At 50.3% G+C, this 16,715-nt stretch overlaps 1 protein-coding gene across 3 annotated transcripts; it reads right to left on the bottom strand.

Moving 5' to 3' along the window:
• Window positions 1-145: 145 nt before the first annotated feature.
• On the bottom strand, window positions 146-16,690 carry Ac3 (adenylate cyclase 3). Of its 3 annotated transcripts, none has more exons than XM_076815372.1 (9): window positions 16,564-16,690; window positions 9,903-10,282; window positions 8,411-8,695; window positions 6,852-7,135; window positions 6,377-6,705; window positions 5,777-6,112; window positions 5,001-5,306; window positions 4,580-4,915; window positions 146-4,410 (listed from the first exon to the last, which is right to left on the bottom strand). In XM_076815372.1, the coding sequence occupies exons 1-9, from the start codon at window positions 16,666-16,668 to the stop codon at window positions 4,228-4,230; spliced, it is 2,544 nt and encodes an 847-aa protein (XP_076671487.1). In that variant the 5' UTR covers window positions 16,669-16,690; the 3' UTR covers window positions 146-4,227. The 3 variants fall into 3 exon arrangements, with proteins under 3 accessions (XP_076671487.1, XP_076671486.1, XP_076671488.1); XM_076815371.1 differs by lacking the exon at window positions 16,564-16,690 and adding an exon at window positions 14,478-15,664; XM_076815373.1 differs by lacking the exon at window positions 16,564-16,690 and adding an exon at window positions 12,642-14,298.
• Window positions 16,691-16,715: the final 25 nt, after the last annotated feature.

The raw sequence follows: 16,715 nt of genomic DNA, 5'->3' as shown, positions 1-16,715 counted from the left end.
GAACTTCTTCTTCTTCTCCTTCGCCTGAAATCATGCTCCTTAAATATACAAAAGCGAAGCACGAAATAAAAATGAAGAGCACCCCTTCGTACGTTGGATCTGGAAATTGAAGAGGAAGGTGGGCTGGCGACGCAAGAAACGTTCCTTTACATCGGCAAAGAAGCCATTTATTTTACAGTCGCGTGATTCCACCCGACTCCCATGAGTCCCCCGGCGTGTCTTCGTCCCTCTGTGTCTGAAGAAGTATACTTTGAAAGTTTACAACAAGTGTTCCCTCTTCGTAGTCTCACATCTAAGGTACTAGGATATATCTACAATGATATAATTCTCCTTACACGACTATACACACACACATTCGGCTGGGTCGCTCTCCCCTGGCTTCTCGTCTACGATGACGCTAAAAAGACAGACAAATTCCCGCCCCTCTCTGCCCCTGGCCCGCACAAATCGACCCGACGTCTTCTGTTATACGCAACGTATGTATGTACACGAATTTCCTTTTATTGCTACTTTACAAGATCCCCGCCTGATCCGACGCGAGTATTAGCGCGATTGTGCCACCCATTCGCGTGCCCTCCCTTCGTTTCCGTCTCTCGGGAGCGCGGAGACGCGTGTAGCGCGTCGATCGGGTCCGTTGGGAAAAGGTTTGAGGGTTAAGTATCGCGTGCTGATTTCTTCTCTCCCGTTTCTCTCGTGCCACTCTGAAGCCCTGACGAAGGAAAGACCTTCGATTGTCTAGAAAGGAAAGGGGGGTTGACTAGAGTATCAGACTTGTTGGGGAGCTTAATTTGTATATGGGAGGGGCATTTTCACTGCCCTAATACGGGAATGCTTCACTGGCGTCGCAGTGACACTTACAAGAGGCTATTCGAGCGAGTATTTTCGTAGGTGTCGAAGGGTTAAGTGAGCAAAGTGGAAAAGTTTTCAGCCAGCTTTCCTTCGAAAGAGTTCGATTCGATCCTCCGTGCTCCTCTATCGCTATATCTATCCAGTCTGCCCGCTTTTAATCGCGCTTAGGCCGTGCTTTCTCCAGTTACACCTCCGCTCCTGTCTCCCCCTTTAATCCTTTCGCGCTGCACGTAGGTTATATGAAATATGGGCAACGTATCGTTGGAGAAAAGACTACCAGATAGAGTCAACTATGAAGTAGATATCCTTCGTTTGAACCTTAAACGAGCCGCCCGTTAAAAAACAGGGCGCGAATAAGAACTCTCTACCGCGTCCACGATTTTGTACTTAAATATAAGTCTCGTGCGCTCGACTTTTCCGTGAACCGTGCAGGACTAATTCAGACTGCTCCGCGTTCGAAGAGTTCCTCGACGAAAGGATTAACAACTGCCCCCTCGTTCCCTCCCATCATAATCGTGTGCGTTGTACGAACTCGAGTCATCTTTGGTCTGCGATCAACTCGGCGACTCAAACTGTAGAAAAATAAATTATTATATCGGTGATCGTGTATCGAGTTCTATAGTCTTCGATTACGTCGATTGTATGAACGAACATCATCCTACTAATGACCCAGGATGTTTCACAAAGCCCTTGACACACCGAAACGAATCTCCAAAGCAAGAACCATAAGACTCCAAGGAGCAACTTCCCCCGGAAAGTCTCTCGTTACTCGAGTTACTCTAGGGAACGTTACTCCTCAAAATTTCTTCACCCTTATCAGAGGAATCGTTCGCGAGCGAGTAATGCCGGGAGCTTTATGAAATGCCTTGTATATTGAGAAGTAAATCGAATCTAAACTCCTAAGAAATCCCCGCCGCAATCTAATATAAATCGACGACTCTGTTCGCAGAAAAATATAATTGAATTAGAAACTATAGAGATTCTTTTACCGACGAATCTTCCTTGAATCGCGCTGTTGACCGTGCAAGCGCCCTTTCAATTCGATGTCGCTTGTAACGGGATGCTGTAATTCGCTCTAATTTAGAATATTTCGATACAAAACCACTCGGCTTCCCATCTTTCCTCGCGTGTAGAACAGAAAGGGATAGATTCTATTTAAAGGAATTAACGTCGAAACCGGCGCTCGCACTTTCAACCGCATTTCCTAAGCGCGCACCTAGATCATGAGATTTCACTCTTCACCCCTTTTCGCACTGCTCTCTCCCTCGATCGCACGCATTCCCCCCGTCCCGTTCTCTCAATTCTCCAGCAAACGCACGTTAAGAAAAAAAGAAAAGAGTACATGGAAGCGATTCCACGTCGCGTTTCGATGTCTTCCTTACCACGTTATCAGCTCTCGTCCTGCCGAAAGTGCTCCTCCGTTTCCAGAATCGTGCGAAGTTTCAGAGTGACGAAGTTCGTCGAGTTTCTATCCGACTAACGGTACGCAATTCCATACTTTCGTGCTCGTTTGGGGAGTACTCGATTAAGTTTCCACCGACAGTACCCTATCCACACTGAACCGCCAATTATACGACGATTAGCCCTGCTCCGTGTGACTCGGCTACCTTAGGTAATTACATTCGAGATCGAATTTTTACAAACGATCTCGTTCGAAGAGGATAGGGTTACCTTTAAACCCAGTTAGGACTTGAGAACCCAGCAAGCGTTCTGCACCTCCGGGACCCCGTGAATAGCGTCACTTTGCTCTATCCTTGAGTATTATTACGTTCGTCGATTCAGTGGCGATCACTTGATATATCGCGTTGCAAGAATTCGACCGAGATCGTAGGAAAGCACACAGTTGACGATAATCGAATGACCGAGAAGAACCTCGAGATCTCCGCGAGCCACGTTAGAAGGAAATAGAGCCTCACCACTAATTGACCGCCGGCGCCTGCTGTTAATTAACATCGAACGTGCACGTCGCGGGATCTAGAAAAATAGAGTCAAGATCAGCGATCTACCACAACGATTACGACCTAGACACTTTCTTAAGTTACGTATCGACTCTAGAGCGACGAGAATGGCCGACGATCGTTTACAGTCCGGGCGAAATCCAAGGGCCACGCAGGAACACTTCCCCCACCCTTGCAGGGGACACGTGCCTTCGAATTTACGCGAGATGGCGGGGAATGGTAAGAGTGGGGGTAGCCCGTCAGTGATTCTGGCTGGCCAATTAACCTCGCCCCGACTATAGACGCGTATCTCCCTTCTCTGAACCATATTAACTCTCCCTTTTATCCGCGGAACCATGCTTATCCTAGATATGCACGATTCGAATGAATTCTTGGATTGTAATTTTAACAGCCCTGCAAATTGAAGATTGCGCCTACTACACCAGTGAGAACTATAATTTAGTATAAAATCTTCGCAACGATAGATTAGATCGGCGTTTACGGCCCGACGATAATATTAAATTGATGCATCAAGGTTCGGTAGTTTCGGATTCAATTTTTCCCCCACCGTTTAATGGATTCCTTTGAGGCAGACTACTGCCGATGAGTCTTCTTACCTCGCAGGTGCACAGGTCTACGTAAAATAGGACTCTTTTGAAGGCCTAATCTTAGTTAAAACAATTTACAACGGTCAATTCGAAGACCACGACTAGTTGAGCGACGAAAAACATCGTCCCCTAGGGGATCCCCTCTCGAATCGAGGGTCCCCGTTGAATATTCGCGCAAGCTCCCTAAACCTACTTATTTCTTCAATTTGTACCCTGTTCTTCGATGAACATACTCCGTGCTAATACGATCGACATTAGCAGTAGACTGCGGTCGCAACAGCGGTAAGAGATCATTCATCGGTGGCAACGGCGACAGTTCACCTTCTCGCCAGAGCTGGGCGTCTTTAAAAATTCTCATTGAACACAGTTTCAATACTTTCCGAGTTAGCCAAGTGTCTTCAGCTTTGTGTCAATAAAAAATCTATAAAAAAAAAGGATAACTAACTGCTTTAAAAGGAAACCTTCTACGCTCTTACGCGGTAAAATCGATCGAAACTGCCCAGCTCTGTTCTCGATCATTTTTATCTTGAGAAACATCCTTCGTCCCCCGCTCGATTTCCGTTCCATTCGTATACAACATTTTCTAACCTCGCAGATCCCTCATCTGCTCGCAGTACAAGAACACACTTAGAATCGCCTACAATTCGTTCCTCCCGTTACATTTCCCTATATCTCGCGGGATCGACGCGTGCCTCACGGCCGCCGATCCTCGCCGACGATTTCCTTGTCCCTTCGGCTCGAACCACCCCGCGGAGGGTTCAAGGGGGAGAGAAACCTGTCTTCGTGAACGAGGAAGTGTTTGCGTTGCAGTTTTAGAGCCTTCGAGTAGTAGCCTACTGGTAGATGATCGGATGAGTGGGTTCGACCGGCAGGTCGCTGTCCAGGTTCAAGGACACGCCGTCCTTGGACACCAGGTAGTGGGTGAGCAGCTGACCCTTGCCCTTGACGAACACCAGGCCGCGTTGCTCGAAACCGAAGCCGAAGGGTTCCAGGATCCTCCTTGTCTCGTCAGTGACCTACGATTGCAACGTTCGTCGAATGTGGAGATCAATCGGCAGGTCGCTGTCAGTTTCAGGGTGCAAGTGGCATTGAAGAGAACGACGATTCCTCCGAGGAATATGGTTAATTCGAGATGGAAACGCATATAAGAATTTTCAATAGGGGAAGCGTCGTGTGAGATTGTACCTGGATGCAACCGACCCTCCCGGTGCTCTCCATCCTGGACGCCACGTTCACGGTGTTGCCCCAGATATCGTAATGAGGCTTCCTGGCCCCGATGACCCCAGCGGTCACCGGGCCGTGATTGATGCCCATCTTCAGGACGAAGTGGTTGAAGCTCTGCTCGTTGATGCTCGACAAGGCTTTCTTCAGCTCCAGTGCGAATTCGACCAGGGTGCAGAGGTGGCCCCATCGCGGCGCGTCCTCAGGCTCCTCGGACTCTGTTATCCCTGACGCGGCCATGTACGTCGAGCCTATCGTCTTTATCTTGATGATATCCTTGAACTTGTGCTGGTCGAGGATCTGTCGGACAGAACGGCAAAGACGAGTCTCCATAGTGCTCTTTTATCCCCGCGAGCTTCGTAATTGCGAATGGAGGCTGACTCACCGCGTCGAAGTCGGATATGACTTCGTTCAGAAACCTGAGACACTCGAGGCCCTGGTTGTTGATGCTCTCCTCGCTGTAGAAGTCGGCGAAGTTCGGCATGCTGGCGAACAGCACGCCAACCTCCGCGTAGCTCTGGCTGTAGAGGTCGTCGTGGTGTCTCGCCCTGGACAGGAAGTAGGCGGCCACGTGGGGCGGCAGGATGTTGTATATCAGCACGCCATTTCTGCAGGTCATGTCAGCAGCCCTCTCCCTCTGCGCCACTACCTCGCGACCACGAAGGTACAGCATCCTTCTGGACTTCTCCGCCTGTAAATCGATTCCACCATCCTCGAGTCACCCGAATCGAGCACCCAACCCACCCCTCTCCCGCCTCTTTCCAATCCTTAACCACTCCTCCGAGCTCGCCCGTGTCAGAAGAAGCTCGTTTTTCCACTGATTAAACCGACTCTGATTGATGGGGTCGATCGAGCAGAACAAAAGGGAGCTCGTAGTTGGCAAAGCAATTCCGCGGCGTCCGTTTGCTATAACGGGGCACTCCTGGCGCGATTTCATCCGTGAAAGCGCTGATCGCGAGCCACTGTCACTGTGCCCGGCGGGAAATAATATTGACGGACCGGGTTCGAGGGTTTTTGCGGGATGTATAATCGACGCTCGAGCGCTCGAGAGCGCGTCCTCGATTCTGATGTATTTGCTCAGGAGGCTTTCGATAAAAACGAGAAACACGGGAACCGCTGACATGGAAGCGGGCTCGGTGGGAACGGAGTTCAGTTACTCACGTATCGAGCCACGATGACCAACGACGTGGCCACGATGAGCAAGGTGGCCGACAGGCAGTACTTCGATGGGAACTGGCCTGGTTCGAGGGGCGAGGAGGCGTGGTCCTCCCAGTCCAGCTTGGAGCCCAGCAGCCAGATGTTGATGAAACACTGTATGCCGGCGATGCTGTACATCAGGTACGCCTTGCCGAGGTAGCATATGTAGGTCGGCATCGAGATCGCCACCAGGGTGAGGACGCCGATGTACGAGTAATAAGAAGGATAGGGGCATTTCGTCGACAGGGTGACCGTGGCGTTAAACGCCGGAATCTGTTCCTCAATGACCACGCAGTTGCTCTGTGAAGTGTTGAACAGTTAATTCTTTAGGGGACTGAAACCAACCAATTCATCGGAGACTTGTAATCTTCGCTGAGACTTATTACTATTATCGAATCGGACGTCTCAACTTTCGATGCAATTAGCTCTCGAGCGTATCTATGGGTGCGATTCTCGTTTACAAATACACAAGCGCACAAGATTCTATGGACTAGACTCAGGAATAAGTGACAGGCTAAGTAGATTGTGTAGAAATGTCTGAAATAACACAGTGGATGAACGTACCATATCGAGAAGCAAAAAGTCACCCAGGGAGAAGGTCATCATCAAAGCGAGAGCTCTCCTCAGCCACATAGCCTTTATAGCGCTGCCCAAACAAGTGGCGCCCGCCAGCACCACGGCAAACAGCACGACCACCCCTAAGCCACCCCATGTGAAGGGACCCCATGGCTGAAACCTCCAAACTGGGGCGGCGCAGACCATTACCAACGGCCCACCGATCAGGGACAACGGTGAAAAAGCTTCCTCGGCGTGGTGAAACGCGGACTCCACTTTTGTGTCCTTGAACCTCAGCGTCAACCAATGCGCGTGGCCCTTTAGATCTGCCCCTCCACCTGTTCACACGACTCGTTGTTAAATTAGTCACGAAGCTGCTTGAAAGGTAAAACCTGAGACAGCTAGAGTTCTATGAAGGTGTATCGTGATATCAGACGAAGCTACTAGCGTTCTACGTTCTATGAATCGAAGGGATTGCCTCCACCTTTGCTGTCGAGTTCCTTCCTCAGCCTCTGCCTGAACTCCTCCGAGTCCTCCTTGTTTCGTATATCCCTGGCGCTCTCCATCGTCATCCTCGAGGTCTCCTGGTCCGTCAGAGACGCCAGGCTCTTGGTGACAGCCGGCTTGAAGGGCTTCAGCGCCCTGACGATGAAGTAAGTGACGATGCCCGCCTTCTGCAGCGCCTCCTCCCTGTCCTCGCCGCGGGCCGGCTCGACCTCGAACTCCCCGTTCAGGAAGCTCAGAGTCACGTTCGAGATGTGTACCCTCCTTCAAGTATTTCAACGGCCTGTTATTCGCGCACTCGCCTTTCGTTCCGCCGCTCGGATGGCGCAAAGGGCTCGGGGGGGGGAAATGGATTTACCCGTTTTGGGTTTCAAAGCGTCTCCTGTTACCCCTATTCAGACGGGGGCCAATTTGGGGCGCAACAAAATGCGCGAGGGGAAGGCAGCGGATACTTGACGAAGCAATTTGAGAAGCAGAAGTAGAAAGTAACTGGAAAGTTCCCTTGGAGATCTATGATTACGTACTTTCTCTGTTTTACGATTAGCTTTTACCGCGACAGTGTCTCGCACGAATTTCTCGCTGCAAGGGAGTGCTTGGAACGTCAGTGTACCACAAGCTAGGCGAAACAATTGTGTCAGTAGGCTGTTAAAGCGAAGGCGCCGCACAGTGGGCCGGATTTAAAATTTGCCGCCTCTTGGGTTTTTTTTTAAGATATTGGAATGAAATTTGCGCCAAAAAATAGGAAAAAATTGTTCCTTTCCAATGATGTATAATTTAATATTTTTTTACATTTATTTATTTTTTTTTAACTTATTTGTGATAAAAAAAATTAATTCTGTTTATTTGCTACCTTATTTAATGCCCTTTACAGTGGTTTAAGTAACATGTTTGGGGAAACTTTTCGCTTCCATATTAGAAGGAAAAGTCGAATAATAAAGGAAAGTAGCAAGGTTTGTTTAAATTAAAGACCAGGCTTTTGCGATAAATATCATTTGACCAATTGCAATATTTTTATAAGGTAGCAATTAAACAGAACTAATTTTTTTTATCACAAATAAGTTTAAAAAAATGGAAAAATAAGTAAATAGATAAATGTAAAAAATATTAAATTATACATCATTGGAAAGGAATAATTCTTTCCTATTTCTTGGCGTAAATTTCATTCCGATATCTTAAAAAAAAGAGCCAAAAGGCGGCAAACTTTAAATCCGGCCCACTGTGCGCCGAGGGGTAGGTTTCGCCAGGGCGATGCAGACATTTCACCCTTTAATACGGCTGGCTGAAATTAAAGCGCGACCGGGGGCATTCAAAATCGCTCCCCAGGCGTTTCTCCGGCTAATTAATGTCAAAAATATACACGGGGAGTGCGCTCATTATGTGACCGCGAGCGTTAAGGACGCCTTTGATATGCCGGCGTATCGATAGCTTTCAGCGTGTCGTGAAATTTTAGCGATGTAGTGTTCGAAGATTCCTTTTCTCTCGGTCGTAGCCAAGCAAATATTCCTGCCTAGAATTAATAAATTAACAATAATATCTCACCCTGCCCTTCCACTGCTCTCCATCTTGTTCGCCAGCTCGACGTCCTTGCTGTAAACATCGAACTGCCACTGCCTCTGTCCGAGGACACCAGCGAGAACCGCCCCAGTGTGTATGCCCACCCTCATGTCAACAGGGCTGTTCGTTGTCTGCTGGACGTACTTGATGGCGTCCACCATGGACAGGCCCATGTAGACACACAGAACAGCGTGGTCCGTCCTTTCGACAGGAGCCCCGCTTATGCAGTAGTAACAGTCGCCGAGGATCTTGATTCGCAGCTGCTCGTACCTGAAAATTCGTCTCTCGACGGTTAGTGAAAGACTGGGCAGTTCGGGCGGTGCATCGAAGTGAAATACTGGATTAAAGTACAGGTCTGCTGATAAGAAAGATACACCCGCGCGTTGATGAGCCTCTTAAGTGGAATAAGTCAGCGACGGTGTGGTATATTGGCTGCACCACTGGCAACTCGAGATCGAAATAGTGACGTGGAAATGGGGTTGAGTGGCGAGATTTTAATTTCAGGAAGGGGAAGGAAGGGGACTTAGTTCCTTGCTTCGTTTCGAGTCGGTGCTTAGCGAGTGGAAAGAAGTGTACATGTCGAGAAGTGTTTCAAGTGGAAGATACGCTGAGCTATACTACTGGCGCTGGCGTTACACGGCGGGTGAATCCGCGGCTGATACGTTTCTTCCCTTTCTTCTTACTTTGTCTGCTCGACGTTTTTATATATCTGCTTAGAGGGAGGATAAATAAAGGCGATCTCCAGCGGTGACATATTTTTTTTAAATTCCTGACTCCTAAGGTCAAAAGCATTCGCATTTCTCGCCCCAGTTCCTCAACAGTCCTTCGCAGTCTTTTACGTTATTTCTGCCAAACAAATTCCAATTTCTCTTCCCCCCGAGGTGGAGCAGAGCCAGGCTGAACCCGACGCCAGCCAATAAGAGAGTCTTTAGAGCCCCGAGAAATCGAACTATCGACATTCGTCGGAGATCTGACGATCCAACGTAAGATGTCTAACGACACAGTAGAAGCTTCGAGCATTCAACGAAATCATATCGGTTCGTGGGACGCGCAGTAACGATACCAGTTCGTCCCCGGGACGTATCGATTGCCAGGAGACGCCCCGCGAAGGACTCGCGAGTCTCCGAGGATCTGGCGCGACGGGACGGAGAGAAGTACTCGGCGGAATTCCCCGATAAAGTCAATTTCGCGGCTGGCAATTTCAGGATTTTCATTATCCGCCGGAAGGGAGGGGTCGCGGCGCCGTTTCTATCCGGGTCAGTCGAGTGGATTGTAAACTGAACGAATTCTTTCGCGCCGCCAATACCTTCCACGTCGATTAATCCGTTTGTCTTCCGAGCGTTTATCGGGCGATCCCTTGGAATTACAAATTGCATCGTGATTTCTCCTCCGTGCCGGTCACAAATCGATAGCAAGATACACCGTTCTACTACGAAAGCTTTCGCTAGCTGTTCCCGAGGAACTAATCGCAACGTACCTCTCGCTGAGCTGATCGAATCGTGCGAACAGCTCGTTCAGAATCTTCACGAGCTCGCTGGCGCTGTAGGTGGAGGAGATGGCGGTGAAGCCGACGATGTCCGCATAGAGGATCGACACATTCTCGTGTCTCGACATATAGATCTTCTTGAACTGCGTGTCCAACGAAGCGCCGAGGTCCTGTCGCATCTTCACCGCTACGTGCTCGGGGAGGACGCTGAGGAGCAGCCTCTCCTGCTCGGCGCTTTGCTCCTCGATCACCAGTTGAACCTCCAGGCTCTGTCTGGTCTCGAGGAAGGCTCGACGTTGCTGGAATTCCGTTAAGGAATAGCTGGAAGCGCCTAGCAGCATTGCGCCGGTGGAGAGTGTCACTGTCAGGACCTGTGGGAAAGCTCCAATGAGGATTTTACATAGCAGATATTCTGGATCGCATTAGGAAAATAAATGAATCAACTAAACTGGAAGAGTTTCATTCTTCGACACTTTAACGACCTAAAATCCCCCAACACCTCATTACCTAACCACCCCAACGCGAATACACCAAATACCCCAACATCTCCAAACACTCCTGTTCATAGAAATCCTAATCATAATCGGGAGAAATAATCAGCCTGTCAAATATTATTATCAATACGCCGCATCGACGTCCTCGCCGCAGCGTTCCAAGCACGAAGTCCGGGGGTACGATGAAAGCGTCGCTAAATTTCCAAGAAAGCCGATCGATAAGCCACTTTTGTTCCACAAGCCAGGCGTGCACGTCGGTTCGATCGGACCGGTCTCGTAGCCTGTTCGGAAAGCTTTCAATCCGCTCGCTTCCGTATTCCTGGATGACGTTCGAATTTGTTGGGCGAAATTGAATTGCCCCACTCATCTGAGGGGGGGCGGAGAGCATGGTGCCGCGTCATCCGTGAAACGACTAGTTCCTGCACCGCTGGGAACAGACGCCTCCACGCCTCCCTGGTTTTAATTTCACGTATTTCACGGGAAACCGTCCGACGTCCTGTGTTTGATCCACCACGCTCGATAGCGCGCCATTCACCATTCGAGCGCGTCCGCTGGGATCGTTTGTCACGCAGAAATAATGGGCGAATTCTGATTGAACTCTCTGCAGGAAGGATATCAGTAAAGAAGAATACCTTTGGGCGCGCGTCGCCGGCTATTAATACAGGCGCTGTCCATTCAATTGCATCTGATCTGTATTTCCTGAACGGACAGGGGATACCCGTCTGGTACCTGGTCTTCAACTTGACGCGCTGTAAACTTCTACTCATGAATAACATTCCACTCGGTGCAAGAAGCTAAACGCGTCGCTCTCCTCGCACATGCCCGTGAGTGAAAGGGTTGCCAGGCTCCGGGGAACCCCTTGGAGGGTTCATTAAACAGCTGACGATCATTGGAATTACCGTTCGAACCGACGTGGCTGGGTTCGTCAACTGAATGGCGTTTCAAAGAAACGTTCCTGCCATTGAAAACCGATCGGGCGTCGTGCATGGGAAAAGGCGGCATGTCGCGTCATTGCGCATCTCTCTTTCTGTCCCTCTCTCTCTCTCTCTCTCTCTCTCTCTCTGCCTCTCTCTATTTTAAACTACCATTGACCGAACTCTACTCGAGTGTCACTAACGATAGAACCACGTGTACGCCTCCAACTTTCGCTTTCGCGATCGCTCTTGTCTAGGGAGATTTGCAGCGGAAATCCTGCCCCGTGACAGTCCACGGTGTATTTTCGGCCATGGCTTCCGCGATGCTGGGAATAGCGAACGAAAGTCGATGATATTTGTTGCAACCGATTGCCGCGAAGCAACTTCGTAAATTGATTAACGTTCGAGTGGGTGGATGCGTGCTAGTACCGCTCGGCGTTTTGCCGTAGATTGCAGCAGGCTTCGAATGTTATATACGAGGTTTAGGAATTTTTGGAAGTCGTCGAGGATGTTGAAAGACTTGGCGAGCCTTTGTTCGGTGAATAAGAAAGAGAAAACTCGTTAAAATTCTCGAGACCTATCAAGGTTTTTCGAATATTTCAGATTCCAATTGTATTCGTAATGCATATAAAACCTCGCATTACGCAATTACAATTCGTTTAGACATTCTGACGAATCTCCGGGCGGAACGCCCCACTTCCACCGCAGCTGTGTATAGGTTTCTCCAATTTTTAACAGGAAGACGGTCATTAGGTTTCGTTACTCGCGGCCAGAACGTCCAATTTTAACTTCTAAACGAACGAGCACAATGCATGGAAGCTTCGTCATTTTTTTTTTCTTTACACGGGAAACGCGATGCTTAAAACTTTCACCGACGCTCGAAGTGCAGAGCCGCGTCTCCGTTTCGGTGCCTGGTGCCGGAGAGCAATTCTCCAACACCAGACCGTGGAACGATGCTGGGGGGATCCGTGGAAATTCCCCGGGGAGGAGACGCTTTTAATGGCGGTGCTTCGCGACAGAAAATTAGCGAGAAATTACCCCCCTCGTCCATCATTAAAATTCGGATGTTCCTTCGCTGCCAGCAGACCCGTCGAATTCGCCAGGAGACAAACCGTTTATACCCCATAAATCTTGTCGAAACTCGGCGAACGATCGATCCAGGCGAGTCTAATCCCGTGGAAGCAACACCGGCGCAAGAAGCTCCGCCGAAAGTTTTCAATTTCGCCTGCTTTCCGCCGGGCAATCGTCGGAGCTTCCTGCCGTTGCATTCCAGCCCCGACACGAATTTGCGATGCTAATAGTCGCGACAGATTGCTCATTACCGGCCATCCCCGATCAGAAGTTCAATTAATCGGGCTTTTCGCCGTCGAAACGGCCGCCCTGATATCCCCTGAATTCAGCCGTTTTCTTCCACGACCCCGATCCGCTACGTCTCGCGAACTTCCCCGCTTAATTACGAACTTTTCTTGCTCGTCCACCCCTTCCTCGAGTCGCCTTTTGCCCACGGGACATCGTCGTCTTTAATCAGCAACCGGGCGAGCTCCTGTATCGACAAAAACTGCTAATTAACCACCCCCCCCCCCCCTGATGGGGAGTTACGATGATCGAGAGAACGAGGCTGTGGCGAAAGAACAAGCAAGGATTCTCGTTGAAGAGAAAGATGAGCACGAAGGCTAGGGTTTAAGGGGGCCGCTGGCGAGTCGGGCTTCTTCAATTTTAATTACACAAAAATTAATTTCCTTCCCGGGGAGATTGAAGGCAGAGGCGGGAGATGCCACGCAATCGCGAAAATGATTTTCCAGAAATTGCTCGAGGAATTGCGTAATGAAAAAGTTAATCAGGCTTAGGGTTAACTTGTTGCGTAGTCGAGGCAGCAGAGAAAATTTTACGGTTTCGAAGTCGAGTGGAAGTTGCGAGGGTGTTATTTTATTGGAATGGATAGTTGGAGGAACGGCGCCGCGTATTGTGTATCAATCGATCGAGAGACACGTAAGGTCTATGGTCGGGAGTGTATCGCCAACGAATTATAATAGTTCCATGGGCTTATAGGCTGCAGCAATTGTCGAGCCTCGCAATCAGTTCAAATCACAGGCTAAGTTTCTGATTCCATGCCTGTGAATTACTCGTTATCGGGCTTGAATGATGCGAAATATCGAGTAACTTAGGGGGCTGCGTCGTAAATATCGTTGGCAAGCAAAGGGAAATGTTTGAGATCGATAAAGAGAGTGAAATAATTCAAAGACTGCGTCTAAAAATATCTATTCACTGGAGTAGTGAACCTGAAATTTTAGTTAATTCGAAATTTGGATTCTGGGTGACCCCAAAGGTATCTTCAGTTGGCAAAAGTGCTCTAGAAAGTATCAACGGAGACGCAATTGTTAATGTTTGATAATATTTAAGGATAGTAATCGTTTGGATAGAGGGCAGGCTTGAAAGCAGACGTCAATTAAAAAGCCTGACAATAGAGATAACAGAGACTCGTTCAATGGCTAATCGATTGCTCCAGTGGGTTTGAATCGTCGAGAGCTCGAGACGTCTTAACTCCAACCGCGGATAATATTTATTGCGAACTGAAATATATGAATTTCCATCCACCCCTTCGCACCCTTACGTACACGATCGATTCTTTCTTACTCCACCAAGTGAAATCAATCCCAGAATTTCTAACCCGTCTTCCCAAAATCCACCAGCGAATAATCTCTCCTCACCGCCGATACCAACCCACAGAGAACAATGAACAGCTACCGAAAGCTGAATCCGAAAATCTTCAGTAGACTTCGTAAAACCCACCGCCAACCCAGACCATCCCCATTCCCGACACCAATCCATAGTCGCTGGAACAGATATAGCGATGTCATAAAAGCAGCAGGGAGCGAGTGCAGTAGCGCACTTGAGTGTCGGGAGTCAACAGCCCAGGGACGCATTCAGCATAGTTATTGGACGCCTGGCGTTCTAGAACAATAAGAGCCGGGGCACACCTAGTTTGGCAGACAGCCTGGGGTCCGCGGTGCACCGTGATAATTGGCGGCGAAGAGCGCATCTAACGAAGGTATATAACGCGAGGATGTCGGGCCGATCGTCGAGCTTGTCCCTGATACACCCCTGCATCTGTTCCAGCGCCAACAGAGGCGGCACAGACGACACGGACGGCAACCTACCAGAACGTCGATGGGTATCTGTGCGGGTGCCTTGGACAGGCCGACCACGGTGACGATATAGGCGAGCGCGGTGCCGAAGGAGAGTAGGGCGCAGAGGGATAGTCGTAGCGGCAGGGTGGCGAACAGCAGGTAGAGCAAGAGCAACAGCCAGCCTAGTCCGTCCCTAGGCGTGACGTCGTTGGACTTGAGGAACAGCTGAGCGAGTAGCTGTGCGGTATAGAGCTTCCAGGCCACGTGCGGTATCACCGACCAGAGCGCGTCCTTGGCTCGGGGGTTGTGCTCGGCCCAGGCGAGAAGCCCGAGGTTCAGGCCCAGGAACACCGCGGTGAGGCCGCGGGCCAGCAGCTCCAGGCCCGGCGAGGCGATCGTGTGGGCGCCGTAGAGGAGGGCCGACAGCAGGAAGCATTCGAGGCCGCCCCGTCTCTGCTGAAGGGAGGAAGCGCGGTACAGGGACTCTAGCTTGGCGCTGTTGAAGCTGGTGCGCAGCAGGTTCGACGGCCTACCCGCGCTCAGGTAGGAATCCTCGTTCGAGGCCTGGTGTCTCCGTGACATGGCGCTCCGTTCCCTGTCCTTCCTCTATCACACTCTTGACATTTCGACCGGGCGCAACCCTCACACGCACGGAAACTCGGTCGAGCAGCACAGAAGCAGCCGTTCGGATGACATCTCCTCGGGCGGGCCGCTACGTTGTCGCGGGTCCCGTCACGCCGCGTCGCGGTCGCGTCCCCTCACCTGCAGGCTTGGTCCCCTGGCCGTCTCGCCCCTGGTCCTTGGAGGTGGCAGGCTCGCAGACACCGCGTTCACGCGCGTACGCCCAACACGACGATCCACCCTCTTCTACTCCGCCCTGCTCGCGTGTCGTGGCACGGTGCTCGAGCAGAGGACACACACGCCGCGGCTGCCACTCTCACGCACTCCCACACACACGAGTTTTCGGGATGCAGCTGCACCCGCGCGCGGGGTACTGGCCGGGTTACTACTGCCGGTGCTCTCTCCTCACTCCTCGCAAGGAGCCGCACTCTCGCCCGTGTCCGTCTCTCCTCTCCTCGGCCGCCACCGTTCACCTCCTCGTCCTCGTTCCCGTCCAGGCGTGCGCCATACGACCCCCGACAGCTCCGACCCTCCGCGCGGGTCGATATCAACCACCACAAAAGCCCAGCGCGTCCGACGCCAGGCCCTACCTGCGCCACCCCCTCCGCCCTACCTACGCGTACCTACCGACCCAGCTGCACCCTTCGACGTTTTTCCGTCAATTGCCTCGATGTCGGTCACCCTTCCTTCGATTCCTGTTTTTCTTCGTCTCCTTTCTTCCTTTCTTTTTTCACACGACACGGTCGTGCCTCGCATCCTCCAACCACCCTTACCCGCTCCTGCTGGCTCGACAGTGGTCACCGGACAAACTTTCACACTTGGAACACTGATTTTCAATTACGTTTGTAGTCGCGCGGGGAGGGTCTGCATTATTCGAATTATCAGAGCGATACGAGTGCTATTAAGGGAATCTTTTGATCACGGTCAGTTCGGGGAACGTGTTTCGCTTTGTGATAATTGGGAGCTAGTATAGAGGGTGAACTAACAGTAGCGGCTGATACGAATCTGTGATTTTTACGTGGTGTTTGCTTCAAGGTCTAATTGACACGAGGCAGAGTATTTTCTTCTTGGTGCCACAGTTCCATACTACCGGAAGGAGAATATCGAGGGGAGAGAGAAAGAGAGAGAGAGAGAGAGAGAAGAATGATAGTGCATATATGTTTCTTTTTATCGTACATGTAGATTCATCCCGCTCGCCTGTGGTTTGCGTTAGTGTGCTGAGAAGACTATCGTTAGTCCACGGTGATACGAGCCAACCTATGATTAATGTCGATGGCAAAGAAACAGAATAATCGTTCGCCGATTCTAATTAGTCGAGTATTTGCGTCAGACGATTACAGACCCGTCTTATTTACTCGAGAACCGTCTATAATCCCGCGTTAGCCCGAGTCACTCTCTTAACGAGGATCAGATCTCGCTCGTTATTGCTTTAAATCATTTATTAATAGACGGTCGACATTGTGACGTGAACCCATTGCTCAGCGATGCAAGTTACCGCGCTTTCGAAGGGAAGATTGATAGCCCTTATTCCGCCGTCCCTGGAAAACTCTGCTCGCTGGTTTATCAGCGGCACCCACAGATACGGACGAACCGATTTCATGCTTCTGAGGATCCCTCGGTCCTCCTCTCCGATGGAATCGATCCGCG

The sequence above is a fragment of the Andrena cerasifolii genome, chromosome 6 (genome assembly GCF_050908995.1).
Source record: "Andrena cerasifolii isolate SP2316 chromosome 6, iyAndCera1_principal, whole genome shotgun sequence".
Lineage (NCBI taxonomy): Eukaryota > Metazoa > Arthropoda > Insecta > Hymenoptera > Andrenidae > Andrena > Andrena cerasifolii.
Note: the sequence above shows the minus strand (reverse complement) of the source record. Positions and strands in the feature narration are given on the sequence as shown.

Bases quoted from the DNA above. Each gene is read 5' to 3' on its own strand.
- Ac3 (XM_076815371.1), bottom strand. From the start codon at position 15,029: ATGTCACGGAGACACCAGGCCTCGAACGAGGATTCCTACCTGAGCGCG. The intron at 7,136-8,410 runs GTGAGATATTAT...AAATACTTGAAG, and splicing joins GAGAGCAGTGGAAGGGCAGG to GAGGGTACACATCTCGAACG. The intron at 5,307-5,776 runs GTGAGTAACTGA...ATCGATTTACAG, and splicing joins TGGTCATCGTGGCTCGATAC to GCGGAGAAGTCCAGAAGGAT.